Source organism: Podarcis bocagei, assembly GCF_964188305.1.
Source record: "Podarcis bocagei genome assembly, chromosome: 4".
NCBI lineage: Eukaryota > Metazoa > Chordata > Lepidosauria > Squamata > Lacertidae > Podarcis > Podarcis bocagei.
In genome coordinates, this window is record NC_138128.1 from 54,008,822 (window position 1) to 54,028,585 (window position 19,764).

The 19,764-nt window shown below is 41.5% G+C and overlaps 1 protein-coding gene and 1 long non-coding RNA gene across 3 annotated transcripts in view; one reads left to right on the forward strand and one right to left on the reverse strand.

Annotated features, from left to right (window-relative positions):
* The first annotated feature begins 107 nt into the window (after window positions 1-107).
* Window positions 108-18,147, forward strand: LOC308586444. Its single transcript, XR_014007869.1, has 4 exons — window positions 108-247; window positions 10,498-10,613; window positions 13,577-13,697; window positions 17,998-18,147. It is a non-coding gene; the product is annotated as an uncharacterized lncRNA (long non-coding RNA).
* HSPA12A (heat shock protein family A (Hsp70) member 12A) overlaps window positions 149-19,764 on the reverse strand; it is a 52,303-nt gene continuing 32,687 nt past the window's right edge. For both annotated transcript variants that reach the window (XM_081192919.1, XM_081192918.1), the window contains exons 7-12: window positions 12,234-12,405; window positions 10,564-10,650; window positions 10,326-10,430; window positions 8,736-8,994; window positions 8,050-8,153; window positions 149-7,720 (exon numbers count right to left, since the gene is read on the reverse strand). In XM_081192919.1, the coding sequence (XP_081049045.1) occupies window positions 7,086-7,720; window positions 8,050-8,153; window positions 8,736-8,994; window positions 10,326-10,430; window positions 10,564-10,650; window positions 12,234-12,405 (1,362 nt within the window). In that variant the 3' untranslated portion in view covers window positions 149-7,085. The remainder of the gene's footprint in view (window positions 7,721-8,049; window positions 8,154-8,735; window positions 8,995-10,325; window positions 10,431-10,563; window positions 10,651-12,233; window positions 12,406-19,764) is intronic.

Consider the following 19,764-nt stretch of genomic DNA (forward strand, 5'->3'; position numbering starts at 1 on the left):
GGGAACAGAGAGGCTTCCAGAGCGTAGCTGCGATGCACAGGACTAGGGTCATCTGTACAAAAGGCCTTCCTTTCTGCTGGATGGTGCATCATGTTAGAAATAACTTTTAACACAGGAGCCATAAATAATCAGCAGAAGACATATTCCCTCACAGTTTACTGTGTTTTATTTGACACTTTTTGAAGAGCACAGTATTCAGGAGATGCAACAGTGAAAAGCTGTGATCTGCTCCAGGACTTTAAGTGAGGTTTGTAGTCTTGCACAGGGAAGAAATTGAATGAGATTACAATGATCGAATGTTTATTTATTTTTTTACAATATATTTGATGAATTATCAAAGCAGAGATGAATATTGTAGCATTATGCCCAACAACCTTTACACAATGTGCTGTGGATTTTAAAGAGTGTAAATAATGCAGTTTTGCTACTGCAGTTACATCACTGCAATAAAATTACATCTTTTAATAATATATTTCAACACTTGTTTATTTGGATTACTGCAAGTTGCTTAGAGCATTGGTTGAGGTTTCTTTAATAGCACTGGGATGGATCCAGTTTAAGACTACAATCCTATACCAACTTACCTGGCAACTCAACAGGGCCTACTTCTGAGTAAACATGTATAGTATTGCACTTAGTTGAATTTAGTTCCTTTTGAAATCAATATGAAACATTTGTCATGACTTAAATCATGTCGCTTATTTCAATGGGAACTAAATTCAACTTAATCCACATCCAGCTCACAGTATTTTATAAACTCTGCCATCATTTTTAATTTCCAGGTTTATGGTAAGTTGCTTTGGTTTTCCATGATTGGGTTCAGATGGAAACTTCCACAGAAAGGAAAGCAAGTTTTGCTGTCAGGGTAAAAGTTTGGGTCTCTCTAATATGGCACAGAGCAGAACCTTTCCCTTAAATTTCTATTGATCAAGATCTGTAAACAACAATCAACCAACCCTGCAGCAGAAAACACATGGAAAATTGTGTTTCTTACTCTCATCTGGCACACATCTATCACTTTACCAGTTTCTACGGTACTTACAAGTGAAAATTCATGTGCCACTTCCTTTAAATTTAGCATAGGGCTCATACAAAAGCCTGTACGTATAGCATCACATTCTATTTCTAAAAGGTTCCCTTAGACACCAAACCTAATTTGCTATTATTTGGGAGAATAGGGATGGATTCTAAGTGGCAGAGAGCATGCCCAGCAAAATTATACTGCTTTTGGGGGGCTGATGAAGATGGGGTGGGGGAAATAAGCTTTTTAAAAAATTATAAATCTCACAATAATAGCAACAGTGCTTATAGCAGGGTTTTAAAAACTAGTTACTGAAGTCTGATTATATTTAAATATTCAATACACATAACAGCCAGTTCAGTAGCCCAAACAGTACTTCAGCCAACATATTTGCAGTTGCCTTAGTTTCATGTACTTCAGAGGGATTCAGATGGGCAAGAATACAGCCTTAAGAGGTTGGTTTGCTGCATGGTGTATTTCTAAGGAGCTGCTGCCATCCACGAGTTACCTCCCTTCATTGGCTGCAAGCACACTGAGCAAATTACATCAGGGGAATTAATCAGATACAGTGGTACCTCGCAAGACGAATGCCTCGCAAGACAAAAAACTCGCAAGACGAAAGGGTTTTTTGTTTTTTGAGCTGCTTCGCAAGACGATTTTCCCTATGGGCTTGCTTCGCAAGACGGAAACGTCTTGCAAGTTTGTTTCCTTTTTCTTAACACCGTTAATACAGTTGCGACTTGACTTCGAGGAGCAACTCATAGAACGTGGTGTGGTAGCCTTTTTTGAGGTTTTTAAAGACTTTGGTGATTTTTGAAGCTTTTCCAAAATTTTCCCGACACCGTGCTTCGCAAGACGAAAAAAATCGCAAGGCGACAAAACTCGCGGAACGAATTAATTTCGTCTTGCGAGGCACCACTGTAACTCACATACCTCCATCCGAAAGAAGTTCTTTCTTGTAAACCGCTGTATTGCTATGCAAAATTTAGCTCACCTAGATTAATATAATTATCTTACTATCCAAGTGAAATAATATCCCTGTAGAAGTTTAGGGAACAGGATGGAAAACTTAAAAAGTTTGGTATGATAATTTTGTGGATAATTTATAGACCGAAATCTCAGGATTGCAGGTTTATAGCACTTTTAACCTGGAATGACAGCTATTTTGATAAGACATTCAAATGTGCTATTAATGCAGATATGCTAATACACATAATTTTTTTACATACTTTTGTTCACAGAAGAGAAAGCGTAAGAGGTTTCATAGTACACTTTGTAGTGTTCTTCCATACAGAAAGTGGAATCATGCTTCTACTAACAATGTATTAGGGAAACATCCCATATTTAAAAATATATAGATGCAATGGCTAAAGACAATTTAGTGAGAACATTTTCTTGAACGTATGCTAGGAAACTGAAGAATTCCACATTTAAAATTTGTCTGTGTGATGAAAAGGGAGTTTAACATTTTAAGAGCTGATTTGTCAACTTGAATATATAATGTAATCTGAGGACTGGCCATCTAATCATGTTTTGTGACTGGGAGAAAAGAAGCAAATGAGACTATCTCAGTTATGGAAAGGAGAAAATGAGCAAGAATATAAAGATAGCATTCTGCTGCTGTAAAGGATCAGAAATGACTGACAGTTACAGAAATAATGGCTGGATAGTGTCTTAGGAGATTCTCACTACCAGAGATCAATTTATCTATGTCCTTTTTGGATCCTCCTTGCCACCTTGGCAGTTTCCAGCAGTGGGGACTTAATAGCGTTTGGTAAGGATTTTGCAGGAGTCCCTGCGGAGTGAAATCTCTTCCCAGTGCAGCACCTCCCAGCCGGAGACTACAAGGGTTACTGTTCTTTTGCTTATTGCTCATTCAGAGAAGGCAGGTGAACAGGGACAAGCTGCAAAAGGAAGCAGTGCAGCAGGGCTACGAAGACTGGTGGTGGGATCCTTGGCCCTGGCAGGTGCTCGGTTATACCAGGCCCCTGCTCCTTTGACTGCATGTATGATGAAGATGCAACAACTTGAAACAATGCTTTTCCAAGACAACTGGGATTCTGGGAAGAGCCATGTCACAAAGCAAGGAAGCAGTCATGCAAGATGATCTTGTGTTGTATCTTCCAGGCAGCAATTGCCTATCAGAAGATGTAGCGGACCGAAAGGAGTCCAACACAATTAATATCAAGCGATCTTTTGCCATTCTAGCTTGCCACCCCTGGTGTTCTAGCTTATGACGACATATGCATTCTGTTCTAGTCTAGTAGGGGCCTGCACGGCTGGCAAATCACCAAGTCAAATGCAATGAACTGGCCATGTTTTGTGGCCATTCTGGTACTTGAGAATCCCTCTATTTTTTAGAGTACCTGGCAAGCAGCAAGCTGCACTCTCCATATGGCCGGCGGTCTGTGTTTAGCCTGAATCTAGTAATAAAGAGATATCACTGAAATAAAACATACGGTTTGTAACTGGAGATCATTTGGGGTAATAAATGCCCCAAATGATCATCTAGTTTTCAGAGAAGACGACCTGATGTACAAAAGGACTTTAACCATTGTCATTCCTATGCATTACGGTACTTCAAATGGAACTGGGGCTATTAAAAAGAATTCAAAACCCAAAGGTGTTTCTGTATGCTATTCTTTGCATAGCAAGAAGAGTGTGGGGTTGTCTGACACTCTTCATGCTCCCCTCCTGTTATTACAAGATCATCATTGTGCATTTCATATCTCACCATCCTTAAAAGCCTATAATTATTGAAGCACACTGTGAAACTATGTTATTTAAAATTAACCACTGAATGCAAATCAACAGAGGTAAAGAGCACTGTACAAGAAAATAGCACTTTAGAAAGAAAGCATCTGTACAATATTTAAATATTGTATATACATCACGTAATATTGTTCATAGCTCACCCAAAGGAGTTGCTTATTTGTAAACCATGGAAGGCCACACGCACTTACACATACAGAAAAACAAACCGTTTAAAACACAGCAGACAGGAGGAAAACAAAGGAAGGCCAGCATGCACACTTTCTAATTATTCAGTAGAATAATTATTTAAGGAACAGCAAGCTAGATACTGTGACTAGAATTATCCAGTCCATCCCTGTGATAGCTAATTCAGCAAAGCTTATTCACATTCTATCAGGGAATTATATAATGGATATAATGCAAATGGGGCCCCTTTAAAATTCTTCACTGAATTTTTAGGCATTTGCACAATGGCCCCTAAAATATAAGTGCCTGATCAATAATCTTACGTTTTTAAAAGTAAAAAGGGTCTATGGCTTTTCACTCATGCATAGCTAACTGGAAAAGGGTGTAACTACACGATTACGGTAACGTTCTGGTGCGTCGGATGCATGACTGGGGTTCAGTGGATCACAATGTGTTTTCAAAATGTTGTGGGCGGGGAAACATGGCTGACCTTCTCCATCAGTGTTGAGGGTGTCTGGCTGCAAATCCAGTCTATCTGGAAGTGACTACATATCAAAAGCCCTGCATTGTGGCTTTAGACCGCATGGCATGGAAGCTGCCTCCATGCTGTAAATTGCCAGTCTTGAAGGACCTGCAGCACAGAGAAACATATTTTCCCCAAGCCACCTCTAATCACATTTGGTATGTAGTAATGCAGAACTGCAGGCCATGTGCGAATCCAGGAAACTGTTAGGTGGATGCAGCCACATCACACCACAGTTTAAAGCAACTTCTGTGTTGGGGGAATTTCTTATGTTCAGCTGCTCTAATTCACACCGGGAAGGGATCTAGTTTGTTGCCTAAAGCTTTTGAGAGTTTTGAAGCTGGCAGTGCTCATGATATGTGCCTTGTTCCTTTCTTAGGTTGTGTGGGAGCAGGGGCAGGAGAGTCTCTCATTTCTTGGAGAAACAGTGTTCATGCTCCCTCTGCAGGCCAAATGCAATACAGCTGAACTTCCTGTCCTGCCTATATGTACAGTATCTCCTGGCAATCCCCCCCCCCCCAATAGATTTTAAGCTTCTTCCGGATGTACTTTATCACAGAAGCTGGTGAGGAGAAAAGCTGGAAATTGCCCACTTCATGGCTTATGTTTTTCAGGGCTGTGTATACAGTTACATCAATGGAAGAGAATGGGAAAGCAAGTACCGTATTTTTCGCTCTATAAAACGCACCAGACCACAAGACATACCTAGTTTTTGGAGGAGGAAAACAAGAAAAAAAATATTCTGAATCTCAGAAGCCAGAACAGCAAGAGGGATCACTGCGCAGTGAAAGCAGCAATCCCTCTTGCTGTTCTGGCTTCTGGGATAGCTGCGCAGCCTGCATTCGCTCCATAACACACACACACATTTCCCCTTACTTTTTAGGAGGGGAAAAGAGAGTCTTACAGAGGAAAAAATACGGTATTTTGGACGCAAATGAATGACAGGTACAGTAACTAACTACTCTCTATAGAGTTGTTGATATAACAACCTGTTTTCTTTTTTCCTGATGAATCATTCTAAATAACAATAAGCATTTTATATAGTTCTTTCATGAATAGGTAAAATAAGTTGGCCCTGTATAAAGGTACCCCTTTTCTTTTACTGGATCTCACTTTCTAGGACCAACACAGTATATATTTCCTGTTTCTTAACAAGTATGAGAGAGGTAATGAAAATGGCTCCTTGCTTTCTCCAACCTGAGAATAGAGGTGCTTTCTGGGCAGCTACTGCCACCATACCCCTTCATTTCTTTTGCATGAGGTCTGCCCAACAGCTAGCTGGAAGTATGTTTTTTTAAATAAAAAAAAAATCCCTACCTACCACATAACGTCCCAAAGTAAAATCTGAGGTGGGAGCTCTTAAATTTGTAAAAACTGTTGAGAAGGGAGACTTTTAAAAAACTTCTCTTTCCAATGAACAAAAAAGAATAAATACTCAAATATTTGGGCTGCAATGTTAATGGCTAATCCAGGGAGAGCCGTTCAGATGTTGGACTGTAACTCTCATCATCTCTGACCATTGGTGATCTGACTGGGACTGGTGGAGACTGGAGGGCTACAGGTCCCCCTATTTCTGGATTAATCAGGTTAGATTAACACTTCAGGTAGATCCACTGAAATCACTGCACTTGATCAGCTAGCCTGTGCCATTGATTCCAGTGGGTCTGCTCTAGATATCACAACATCTGGATCCAACACATTGTTTTAAATACAATGTGTATTTATACAAACTACTTATACAAACTGCAGGTGGCAAACATCATCCTTTTTCCCTTCACCTAAAAAGGGCGTGCCTGTCCTAAGATGAGATTGTGTATCATATCTGCTAATTTGAAATGTATGCTCTTTGCATACATTGTTTTGCAAATTTAGTTGATTCCTTTAAATGGGCTGCAGCCTTAACAAATCTGCTTTGTGGCTTGGAAGTTTGCTAAAACAGAACCAAAAGCCACCAGAGGCAGTCATCATCTATCCCCAACAAGTAAATGCACTTTGCCTTGGTGGTAAGTGCTGTTTTTTCATATTTTACAAAGAAAAGCTAGATACTTCACCTCTAGCACTCGTATTAAAGCATATAAATAAGAGAGGTCTGGTTTTAAAACTGCTAAAGACCTATAAATCTCCACTGACAATTAACAGCAGCACTTGAGAGGACCACTTTAATTTAGGGCTGCAGTGATGACCTCCTGCTGTCCGAAGCAGACTTGTTGGTGTCAGTGAGACAGCTCGCCATTTGCTCAATGTAGGACCATGAGTATGAGCTTTGACATTTTGGGCCCCAAATACAGCACATGTGGAATACTTCCAGTAAAACTATTTGTTTTCCCAATCAAGAGGGCAGTGATATTTCAACGACTAATTCTCACAATGTATTTAGCCATTTTGGATTATTCCGTTTCATGTTTAGCACCTGATAACCATGTAAATTTCGGATTCCTGAACAGATAATTTTGAGAACAAAAACAACAAAAATGCCTGACGTTTCCCTTCTAATGGTTCTCTCCTTTTTCCGTCTGGCTGAAATGCAAGTCCATTTTGGTGATGCTTGAAAAATGAGAGAACAGAGTGTTGAACTAACAGGTGGGGGGCAGGGGAGGAGCATTAGTAGTTTAGGAAATCAATACCAGCTTTGACACTTTTAGAAGTGGCAACGTCAATTGCCATGGCTTTGATCTCAGTGTCCCCAAATTGCATTAGTGTTTTGATCTCCCTCCTGCTTGGCGCGGACGTATCAGTTCCTGTGAGATCCAGGCGCAGAGTGCCACACTTCTTCACCCCTGGCTCAGTAATGAAACTGACGTGGTCATGTTCCGAGCTGTAGATGTTGATCACGATGACCAGCTGCGAAGGCTTGGCAGGTGTATAGCTGCGTGACACAGTCTCTCCAAGAGCCACCGACTGGTCAGCAGAAATGAATTTGTCAAAGACATCCGTGCACCAGCGGGTGCCATCTTTAACTAGCAGCTTTTCTGCAGGGTGCTTGCCTTCCACATAACGATTCAGGACTCCTACCCCATAGGTCAGGGGAGAGCGGCGCACTTTAATGACAGCAGGATCCAGACCAAATAAGACTGCTCCTTTGAGGATAGTGAGCCCCACATCCTGAGGAATAATGATTCGGCATTTGGAGCCGAAAGCATTCTGGATAGCTTGCTGTAGTAGCGGAGCTTCAGCAAATCCGCCCACCAGGAAGAGGAACTTCACATTAGTTACTTCTGGCTTTTCAAACAAATCACCTTGGTGGAGAGGAAAATCCACATGGTCAGAATAACAGTAATACCTTTGCAGGTATTAAGAGAACAGAATGACAAATGACAGGAAAACTCACTAAATGGAGTGAGAGGACTCCAATATGATTTACAGAATGACATTGTGAGGGAATCAAAGTAGGCTATGTGCTCTTCAGATCTAGAATGTTGTATCCAACTAAGTTCTGCTCGCTTGGCATTCTTTCCCACCAATGTTAGTTCTCCTCAGAGTAACCCCATTGACTAAGCTAGGTCTGTTCATGTCAGTGGGTCTTTTAAAAGTCCTTAAGACATTCAAACACACCCTTGATACTTACTGAGATGTTGTATGATTTCATCAATGGTAGGCTTGAAGAGAGCATTCATTGCATCGGGACTCATCCTCAACATTCCTTGTGATGACCACTTCACAAAATCTACACTGTAAACAGGACATGATAAGAAAGTTTGCTTTTAAAAGAAATGCTTTTTAATGAAATGTTGCTCACTTAGCAAAAATAATGTTACTAACTCAAGATGTTTCAAAAAGCTGGAAATGAAAGGATTCCAATGTCACATCCTCACTGTGTAACCAATGAGATTTTTTATTTACAATAGCTAAGGCCATGATAAATAGAACACCTTCACGCAATGGGAGAGTAAGTGGGAGACCACCCATGCTGAAGATAAGGCTGCTTTGGTTTGCCTTCTGTCAGTTTTTTATTTCTACCATGATGTTCAGGTGCCAACCAAAGATGCTTTTGTTTTAAGAAAGTTGACCCCTGAGATATTGTAGAATTTGTTTTAGAATTTGTTTGGTTGTTGTTGTTTTTTTGTATTTTTATCTTTGATGCCTCAGGCCATGAAGCAGTTTGTAAATTTCATACAACAGAATGCCATCTCCTTCACATATTGCCAGGAATGAATTTTCTTCAGTCTTACTTGGAATGATTATTCCTTTTTTTGCGTGTGTGGCAATGAACACAAGAATCTCTTTGGATTCTGTTAACTTAAAAGTACTTACTTGCTTTTCCTTAAGGCGTGTTCCACACTGTGTCCTCGAAATTTCTTGTAGTAGTCAATGAACGAGAAAGGCAGGGTGATGTTGAGTGGATTAGTCCGATCTGGTGCTGCCGCCCTTTTGCGTGATTCAAACGCTATCATCAGATCAACCCAGGCAGCAGGCCGCTTGATCTTAAATTGTTCAATAAAATCTTCTCCAAATATTTTACACAGGAGTCTTTCAAATTCATAGTCTACCCCTAAGGAACCATGCGGCCCACCTGCATCAGAGACAATTAGAACTGTTAATCAAACATATTGCTTAAGGAATGATGCAACCAACATATTTTAAATATTGCATGGGCATTGCGATATGCACTCGAAAATCAAGCCATAGGAAAATATACTGTGTGCAGTTGAGGCAAACTTGGAGCTGCAATCTTAAATACACTTAGTAGGGATTAACTTTTGAATTCAGGGAGGTGATTATTGAGTAAGCAACCTCAGGAGGAGCATGTCATAAGCAGAATTCAGATACATGGGTGGAATTCAACTAACTGTTGCTCAGAGGAGACCTGCTGAAATTAATAGACCTAACTCAGCCATGTTCAATCATTTCAAACACCCTATGAATTTGTTTGGAATCCATGAACTTCTGAAGTGGAGAAGCTTCCTATGAAGTATGCACTTAAAGACACAAATATGTAACTAATGTACTATGTAGTCTGGTCCAGGCACACAATTTTAATGTACTATTTATAATCTCTTCCCCCTTTCCTGAAGTTCCCATTTCTTGTCTTCTGGCTTCAGCTCCTACTAAAACTCCCTCCTCTCTTTGATTGCCAATGCTCTTTGCCTTTCCTGAAAAACTGATGGGAGAAGCATGTTAAATAAAAAGAAACCAATGTAAATTTACTTAACACCTGAAAGCCTGGCTCCTTCCATAAAAGACTTCTGTGGTATTAAGATCAGCAGCGGAAGCCCTCTTGGTTGTTCTTCCAACCTCAGAAGTTTGGTGCGTACGGGCTGGGAAGGGGCATTCTTTGTGGCAGCCCCTAAGTTATGAACGTCCCTCCCCTCAGACACCTTCCCTATGCAGATTTCAGCTAGCTTTGGACACCTGAGATGTGTGTTTCCAGGACCCATGCTATTCCTGTGACTGAGATTTGTTTTAACTAGTTTTAATATTGATTTTTAGATTACTGTAACCTGCTTCAGAATCTGCTGGTAAAGGGTGGGTGGCAGTGATGGTAACAACAACAACAACAGAATCAGAGTCCCCTTGGTACACAGCATACATATGTCTGTGAACATTGCCATCACTTAATTTAATAACAACGAAATTCAGTGGTGGGTTGCATGATACAGAACCACCACTCACCTAACTTCCGATTGGTTGCTTATCAGGAGGTAGAGAGGCAAGGCAGTGGCAAGTTCAACACAGTGCAAACACACCAGCAGAGACAATCTGGCACTCCTGTTGGTGTGTTTGATAAGCAGCAGCTATGTGACCCACCAGAGCACAAGTGAGCAGCACTGCCCCGCTGTGCTGCCCTCTACTGGTTAAATGCAGATGTTCTACAATGAGTAGGAGTGAAGAATGCAGCTTCACCTGTTGCCTTGTAGAGTTCCTTTAAGTGTCCTTCAGGTAACCTTATCTGGTGGACTGTAACATCAACTGTCCCTCCTCCACTATCAACAACTATGTAACGGTCGCCTGTTAATACAAGAGGAATCACAAGCCATGTATTAGAGTCAAATGATATAACTACATTTTTGCACAGATGCTGCTGCTGACAGGTCTAACCGAAAGGCAGCAAGGGCCAAGGTGACTCAGGGAAGGACGCTACCTTCTTCCAACTCGGACCAGATCTCTCCTATGACATTTTCAACCATAAAGGTGCGGCTTTGACGGTTACGCCGAATGTGTTCTTTAGCTAGAGGATGACAGAGACAAAACACTAATTGTAAGAAAGCATGAACAAGTTGGATGTGTACCCCGCAGACCACAAAATGGAAGAGCACTGAAAGCTGGCTAGTCATCATATTGCTGAGCACTTGTCCTAATGTTTTGGGGATAAAAGCCATGACCCCAATTCACAGACATTCCTTTAATTCTTACAACAAATTGGTTCTAAACAGGACAGTGGCAGCAGCTAAAGGGTTTTAACTGAACAAATCACAATCTCTGTTGGGATCCTTGTTGGTTCTGAATAAATCACAATTCTGCCAGCAGAGGGCGCATCAACACAGAATTTGAAGTCTGACTAAATTAAATCTGTATTCAGGGATAGTACTTGTGATATGAATATATATATATTTAGAGGTGATCAGGTGTGTTACCAATTTTGCAAATATACACAGCGCCAGGGACACTGTGTTCTCTGCAAAATTGCTTGCTGATTTTAAGACACACAAGAGTCATGGTAGCATAAAGGCAAACTCCCGTCTTCTATTTTGGTGGCCCATAAGAGAGTTGCATTGGGGACTCAAGATACGCACATTGTTTGTTACTATCACTAAAAAAGAAAGAATAACTGTTTTAATTGCAAGCACTCTTTGTACTATGAATGAATGCGGCATCATAGTTTTCTTTAGATCAAGGAAAGCAGCAGGTTGGAAGTTACTCTTTTAATATCATGCTAGGAGTAGCATATAACCACAGAATCGGAAGGTCATCTACTCTAGTCCCTTGCTTAATGTACAGCTGTCCCCAGAATTGGAGTCTTGCACAATTCCTGGTTGTTTTGATGGAACCTTCCCATGAGAATGTCTCAACAGATGTTCAAAACATTTGTTTCCCCAGTGCCTAGAACAGGTAATCTGGAAGAAATAGTATTCTAATTTTATGGTCACACTCGTCAACAGTGATGTTATGCCACACTTTGAATCCCTTTTAGGCAGCAGTGGCCTGTGTGCTGGAGCAGAGCCACCCACTCAAGACTGGCGTCACTACAGCTTACCCTAAACAGGGCTGGGGTGAGATGATGGCAAGGGGAAAGCTGTGCAGGCACATAGGTAGAGCCAGTGTGGTGCTCCTGCTGGTATGTCCAAGCAGCCTTGACCTGGCAGCCAACCTGCCCCACCCCTGTCCAGGTAAGCTACAGCAATACAGGTGTTGGGTTGGCTGCTCCTCCCCACCCAACCTGACACAGATCAATTAACCTAAGCATGTTTCCATTCTCTTCCATTCATAAAATCAGCACAGGTATAGAATTCCCCTATCCATCTGGAAAACGTTCTCAGAATTTTAATTCTACCTTTGGCACAGGCTCACATTTGATAACACAGTTCAGAAACACGTGAAACAGCTGAAAAGTTCACACTTTAATGAGCCTGACCGGGTAGTTGTAGTTTCTATTGTTAGGGCTGGCAATTACCTATCCAGGTTCTCCCAGTGTGAAAAGCAAGAGTTGGCCGGGAAATTTGGAAGACATCTTGCTATGAAAGATTTTGGCAAGAAAGGGTGAGTAGAAAATTAGGTTGAGCACTAATCATAGCTCAATTAAATCAGCCCTACCTGGTGTAAAGCCAGTGGCAATGGTCTCACTTGGGTTATAACCATTGACAGGCCCTTTGCTGCTTAAGTCTATCATCTGATGAAGGCGGAGCTTCCTGCAGTAGATGGATGCAGCCTCTGGCTCCAGGGCAATTATGAGCTGCTCAGGGTTTTCTGGGGATGCCATTCCTGCCTGTGAATAAAGGAATCAAACAAGGAGGGGAGAGGAAATGATCAGCTGCCTTCACAGTGGTTTTCAGCTGCCTTCACAGTGAAGTAGCTTTGTGAATCCTGAGGATTTCATTCATTCACCTATGCTTCTTTCTTTTCACTTCTCTTATTTTCATATGCTAAATATCATGGTTGGGGGGGAAGAACATCTAGTTCATTTCAAGGATTCATAGCTAGGAGAGATGCATGCATTTCCCCTACTGAATAGAATGACATAGCTGCATATGATATAGCAAGATAAACAAAAGGTATGTTAAAAAGAGTAAATTCGTCTCCTTTTCAAGCATCTAGTTCAATTTCATGAAAAAGTTTCCCCAAAAGAAACAGACAACTAGCTTTGGCTTCTCTGCCTCATCAGCATTAAAACACAGTTATATTGCTCTCACACTCTTCCTAATTGTAAGGAATATAAAATGCCAAATCATGTAAAGTAAACCTAATCTGTTCTGCAGGTTGTCTAGTGCGATGGAAATACCTGGGCTGCTAACATAACAATCCTATATGTGTCTTATTATATAGTTTATTAGGGCTTATTCCCAGATAAGCAGGTACAGGATTGTAGTCTAAAATACCTGCTATATTCCTGAATATCTTAATTTTCTAGATTTTAGATTTTAGTTGCTGGACTACAACTCCCATCATCCTTGACCACTAGAAATACTGACTGAGGCTGATGGGAGGAGTCCTACAACAAGTGAAGGGCCACAGGTTCCCCATTCCTGTCCTGAAGTACAGGAATCAATAACCAGCAAAGGAAAGATGGTCAAATTAGCTCACCTCAAGTTATAGTGTTAAGTGTTGGGGAGATCTGAGCAATGGAGACTGATTGGAAACGCGGAAGAAAATTGAATACTTTGTGAAGAACTTTGGAAGCAGCTGAACTCCAGACTTGCTGGGGACTTTGAAACAGCAAGAATGTTGAAGCAAAGTACCCTCTCTGGGATAAGAGATTCCTACTTGTAACAACTTTACAGAGTGTGTTTATGTCATAGTATGTGCTTTTGCATGCAAAGTAAAAGTTAACTGCTGCATGTGCTGAGCTTAACCACTTGGCTGAAGCTTCTGTGGCACATGCACTCAGAACAGACCAAACATGCATGTGACATCCCCTTCTAAATTTATTTCATCTCTAGCTCCTGCCTTTCCTGATGCCTCAGAGGGAGAATTTTTATTTTTGGAAAGCCAAAAAGCAAATGCAGTCCTCACTCTTGTCTTCTGTATCAGGGGAGATTCACTGAAATTGCATTCAAGAGAGTAAGAGAGGTGGGGCCTTGTTGTTGAAAATTCTGTAGTTATTTGAGTGCTTTTGTAATGATCACTGAGTTGAATAATATTTTTAGGTTAAATTTTGTAGGACCAGAGATATAAAGAAGCAAAGTCTTCAGGATTTGTGGTATTTTGCAGCAATCATACTTTTGGAATGAACTATTTCAACAGAAAATCAAATAATGCTCACTGAATTATGCCTAATATATTGCAGCAGTGGCATTTAGCCCTTCTGCTACCAATTATTTTCATGTCAACATGAATATTGATTTGACAGCTCATCAGGGCTAAGCTGAAAATAAATTCAACCAGTGAAGGCAGTTGAACCAGTTTTTCTCTGACATTTATTTCTGCTCATGTGTGTAAGAGAGGGAAGTATGCCTGAACTTTGTCTCCTGGGTCCATTTAAATTGGTGGTCTTCAGCTTGTCCTGAGCTCAGACCTGGAGCCCTAAACTGCAGCAAGTGGATGCCCTTCCAGGTGGGGCCCAGTACGAAAGGACTGGAGCTCATATATCTGAATCAGAGTGAAGGGACAAAGCCTATAGGGAAAAAAACTACATTAAGGTGTACAACTCTTCCTTCCCATGCCATGTTGCTAGTGACGATCAAAACATATACCTGCCCCAACCCCAACCGCAACCGCGGTGTATCTTAGGACATAAGACTCTTCTCAAAAAAGAAAACTGCTTTAAAGCTTTGGTTTTGGGAGTTGTTGAAGAATGTAGTGAAATCTGAGCAGGCTGGGAGCTTCCACAGGAAATGGCTTTGAGGAAATCAGTACATGGAAAAAACGGGCTTGAAAATTGACCTGGAGTATCAACAAATCATGTTCACTGTGTTAAGAGCCCAATGTGGGACGCCAACCACTTATTACACTAATACAGAAGCCTTGAGATTGCTTTGCCACTGCACCTATGGGATTTATGATGCTTCTTGGGGGTGGGGGTGGTTGTTGTGCATGTGACAAGCTGATATACCAAGCACCCCAGACCAAAAATGAGGCAGCCTGTGCTTTTCCTGTGTACCAGGATGATGTAGAAATCACTGTTTACAACACTTTGTCCTAGTTTGTTTTGACCTTAGGTATACAAATCCTTTAAGGAAAACCTCTTAATGACCAGATCAGTAGATTCTGATCCTGTCAGGTCCCCCGTCCCCCCCAAAGCTGGAAAGAGCCATTGCTCTACCCAGCAAGAACTCTGTTCCACTGCAGCAGTGTGGCTTTTACTTCTCGCAAACCACAGCTGCTGCAGAAACACAGACAAGATGCATTGGTGCAATGGATGAAGTCATAGTACTAAGGGCGTAATCAGTGATGCATTTTATTTTATTCCATGAAGCGCCGAGGCTCAGTCAAACAGCTTTTATAGATAGCGCTAACACTTGATAGCTCATTTAGTCTGTATAAGCCTTTCAGTTTCAGAGGTCATATTTTTGCACGAATGCTCTAAAATGTTTCTGGTCATTTACAGGTCCTTCGCTGCTTGAGTACCTAAGCTATTAGCAGTTTGCTGCGCTACATGTAAAAATGAAGGACCGGGGGCGTATTCCATTAGCCTGGAACGTATATTTGTGCAAACCTAACCACAGCAATTAGCAAATGTAAATTGAAATTTGTTAGCATGTGCTTCTTGCTCTATGCATTTTAACACCATGATCAATTAAGCTTCCTTAATTAATTATGGCTTCAAAAATGCTGCAATCTTATAGCATATTATAGCTTCATAACAAACATTAGTGCTTATGCAGAAAAGATAATTTGTAAGTATCAACCAGAAGAATCACATCCACAGGAACTTGCAGTAATAACACCAATCCATTCTCTGACAACAATCTGTCTCTACCAACAAGTGACAATTAAGTGGATTTCTCCATTTCCCCTAATACTGCTAATGTGTCTAATTTGCACTGCTTTTGATATTCTGCAGGCAGAAAATGAAGGCAGCAGTGAGGGATTGCAGCTTTAAACCATCACTTGCCTTTGTTCCCTAATATCTTTTCGCCTTTCTACACCAGATGCAGGAATTAGCAATGAACTGATAACAACTATAATATGCCTGTTGCAAATATCAAATACATTAGCTACCCTCCAAAATACTTCTTTAGTTTCTACTAATAGAAAACACTAAATCAGATATTCTTGGGGGGTGGGAACCTTGGGAATCCTGCATTGAAACATTCCAGTTCCTTCAAAAAGGAAAGCTGCATCTGCAAATACCAGTCACAAAAATGTTTATATATACAAGCTAAAGGAAGTGCAAACATAGTTCCAGCTTCAGAATTCCATCATATCTTGCCATGAAATGGGGGTGGGGATTCCTGGAGCAGTGGTACCAGGGCAGGGGTGCAGAACCTGTGGCCCTCCAGATGTTGTTCGACCACAGCTCCTATTATCCCTAACCACTGGCCAGTGTGGTGTAGTGGTTAAGAGCGGTAGTCTTGTAATCTGGGGAACTGGGTTCGCGTCTCCGCTCCTCCACATGCAGCTGCTGGGTGACCTTGGGCCAGTCACACTTCTTTGAAGTCTCTCAGCCCCACTCACCTCACAGAGTGTTTGTTGTGAGGGAGGAAGGGAAAGGAGAATGTTAGCCGCTTTGAGACTCCTGAAGGGGAGTGAAAGGCGGGATATCAAATCCAAACTCTTCTTCTTCTTCTGCTGGCTGGGTCCAATGGGAGTTAGGGTCTGTTGTTTGTTCAGGGTGCTGAGAGTTGTTAGGTAAAGGTAAAGGGACCCCTGACCATTAGGTCCAGTCGTGGCTGACTCTGGGGTTGCGGCACTCATCTCGCTTTATTGGTCGAGGGAGCTGGCGTATAGCTTCCGGGTCATGTGGCCAGCATGACTAAGCCGCTTCTGGAGAACCAGAGCAGCACACGGAAACGCCGTTTACCTTCCCGCTGGAGCGGTACCTATTTATCTACTTGCACTTTGACGTGCATTCAAACTGCTAGGATGGCAGGAGCAGGGACCGAGCAACGGGAACTCACCCTGTCGCAGGGATTCGAACCGCCGACCTTCTGATCGGCAAGTCCTAGGCTCCTTGGTTTAACCCACAGCACCACAGGAGACTCCTATTCCCCTCAAAGAGTTACAAATCCCAGAGCAGTTTAACAATCTATCCAGGGAACTCTGGAAACTGCAGCTCTTTTGAAGGGAATAGGGATCTCCTAACAATTCTCAACATCCTTAAGGAACTACACACCCAGGGTTTATGTGGGGGAAGCCACAACTGTTTAAAGTGGCATTGTCCTGCTTTAAAGATCTAGTGCAGGTAGCATTGGTGTTTGATGCTGTATGTGGCTAGTATGTCGCTAAATATATCCAATTTTAAATAACATTCAAATTACACACACAAATTTAAAAAGAAATAAGATACTTTCTAATTGGTCAGAGTATTGAGCTATCTGTCTGCTTTCAGCAATAACAAAAACCAAAAGTTTATCTTTAACGCCATGCCTTCCTTCGTCTCAAGTTGAGATGCCATTTTGCTCATGCATATAAAACTTCTTATTTGTGATGTAAGAGAAGAAACTGTCATGAGGCAAAGGAAAAATGTTGCCGCTTAGTCCAAACTATATGGTCAGGTACACCGGACATGTTGAAAACAAGGGACAGTGCACTACTTTTCAGAATCGGGTTTGTAATCTGAGGGGAATGGGATTACAGGATTGGGCTGAAGGGGTTGTAGTCTTGCACAAACAAGATTGCTGGGTAAATTCAAAAACTGAAATCCAGTTTAATCTTTAACTTGCTAATGACCTATACATAGACCTTTTTGGTCGGACCATCTGTGTTTGTTTTGATCTGTGGGGTTCTTACTAATTATAACTTCAGTGTGTAGTAAACAGCATTCTTCAAGCTTTCTTCATTGCCCCCCCACATACTGTATAGACTGAATGGTAAAAGCTAGATAATGAAGTTAAGGCAGGAAAACAGATAAATATGTAAGCCCTCAATACCTGTCAAGAGCATTTCCTCAAAAGGAGACTTGCAGAAATTACTGGACAGGATAATTTTCATCAGATTTCTTACCTCCTCTAGCTGTTTCTGGATTAACAGGGTTGAACTTCCTCCCTTCAAAAAAACATTACAGCCCCTTCTGCAATATTGTGATTTCCACTGGCATGTGACAGAAATTCCAGGCAGTGCACATGCTGTGGTTGAAGTATTTGTAGTGAAATGGGAGCTGAAAGAATGTCTCCCTTCCAAAAATAAAAAAAATAAAATTGTCAAGCTGAAGGAAAACCCTTCTGACCAAGAGCATTCAATCCCTTTTTCTACAATCAAGGTTAAGCACCTGAAGCTCAGTTCAAGGAAGAGGCAACACCAGAGAATTCAAAGACCATCCATCATTTTATAGTGGATATTTGACAAGAAGTCTGGAGCCTTTTAAAAAACTTTCAGAGCAAGAGATCAAAATAAACAAAAAGCCAACCAATTCTTAGGGGGGTTAAATTTTTTTTATTACAATGTTTCCTGAAGGGTTTTGAATGTAGGGCAGGAAAGGGGAACCGGTGCTCCTCCAGCTGTTGCTAGACTCCAGCTCCCATCAGCCCCAGGAAACATGACCAACAGTCAGGGATGATGGGAGTTATAGGCCAACAATATCCCATCAAACTCCCATCATCCCTGACCGTTGGCCATGCTACTTGGGAGTTATAGGCCAACAATATCTGGTGAACTAAAGGTTTCTGCAACCCTTCTTCAGGGAGAAAAGATGAAGCAAGCAATCACAACAGGATATAAGAATATTCTGGCTAGCTCCTAATGAAAAAATGTAAACTTGCCAAAATTTCTCAAGCAAATATTGTTGGGATACTGCCAGGGAGACAAAGTCCATCAAGGCCCCACGTCGATTCCGGACGTCCATCGATCTCCCGTAGACACGCAGTATCAGCAATTAGCGACACGAGCTCCAGAAATAGCTTGCCACATTCCAGAGCCAATGCACGCTCTATCAGCAGATAACGCACAGCGAAAGATGCACTAAGGAGAGTTTATTCAGCGTTGGTCACAACAAAGAAAAAACATGACTGCCTGCTTCAGTGTCCAGGCACAGAGAGAGAAACAAAAGCAAAGACACAACAGAAACATCCTGTGAACAGGAAATACACAGACTGTGTGACTCACAAAGCCTGCTCCCTTTTAAGGTGGAACGGAAATATCCTAACATCCTCCCCCTTTCCGTGTAACCTGTAGTACCTGTGGTTCAACCCAATTGCAACCTCTGTACATAAACTTTAAGTTGTTCTCTGTTAACAACCTTAGACAACAGATCAGGAATTTCATTTCCTGGCATGTAGGACACCTGAATGAGTCCTTTCTGAATACACCCTCTTGCACGATGTAGCTTAATCTGCAACTCTTGGTTCTTTGCTTGCAACTCTCTGAGTTCAGCAAAGCCAAACACGATCTATTGTCTTGATACACTTGTGAGCCCAGCTTCGGCTGGGGAGGGCGGGATATAAATAAAATTTATTATTATTATTATTGTATAGGACATTTCACAGAAACTCTGATGTCCTTAAACAGTTGCATCAACCATTCACAATCCATGAGTGAAAATGACAGTGCATTGAGTTCTGCTTCATAGGAACTTAGGCTTACTGTCGTCTGCTTTTTGCACAGCCAGTCAAACAGACAGTGGTTGTACATGTAGCATACTCCAGAAGTGCTTGTACCATCTGTGGTGTCACTTCCAAAACTAGCATCTGCAAAGATTTCAAGACCTCCAGTCTTCTGACTGGTGAACCTCAGCCTGTAGTGCAAAGTCCCTTTCAAATAGCGGGCTATGAGCTTCAGAGCTTTCAAATCCTGAACAGTATCTATCTGCAGAGAAAGATAGTTGGATACCTCACCAAGATCCTTCATGTCAAAGTGCTCCTTCAGCTGAGCTAGGGTGCTTTGGTAGAACGCCTGATTCTTCCAAAACATCAGAAGATCATCAACAAAACATAAACAATACAGTTTGTTTTGCCCCTCCTTCTTGACAAACACACATGGATCAGCTTTGCCCTGGTGAAAACCTAGAGAAAGCAATGTCTCAGTGAGTTTT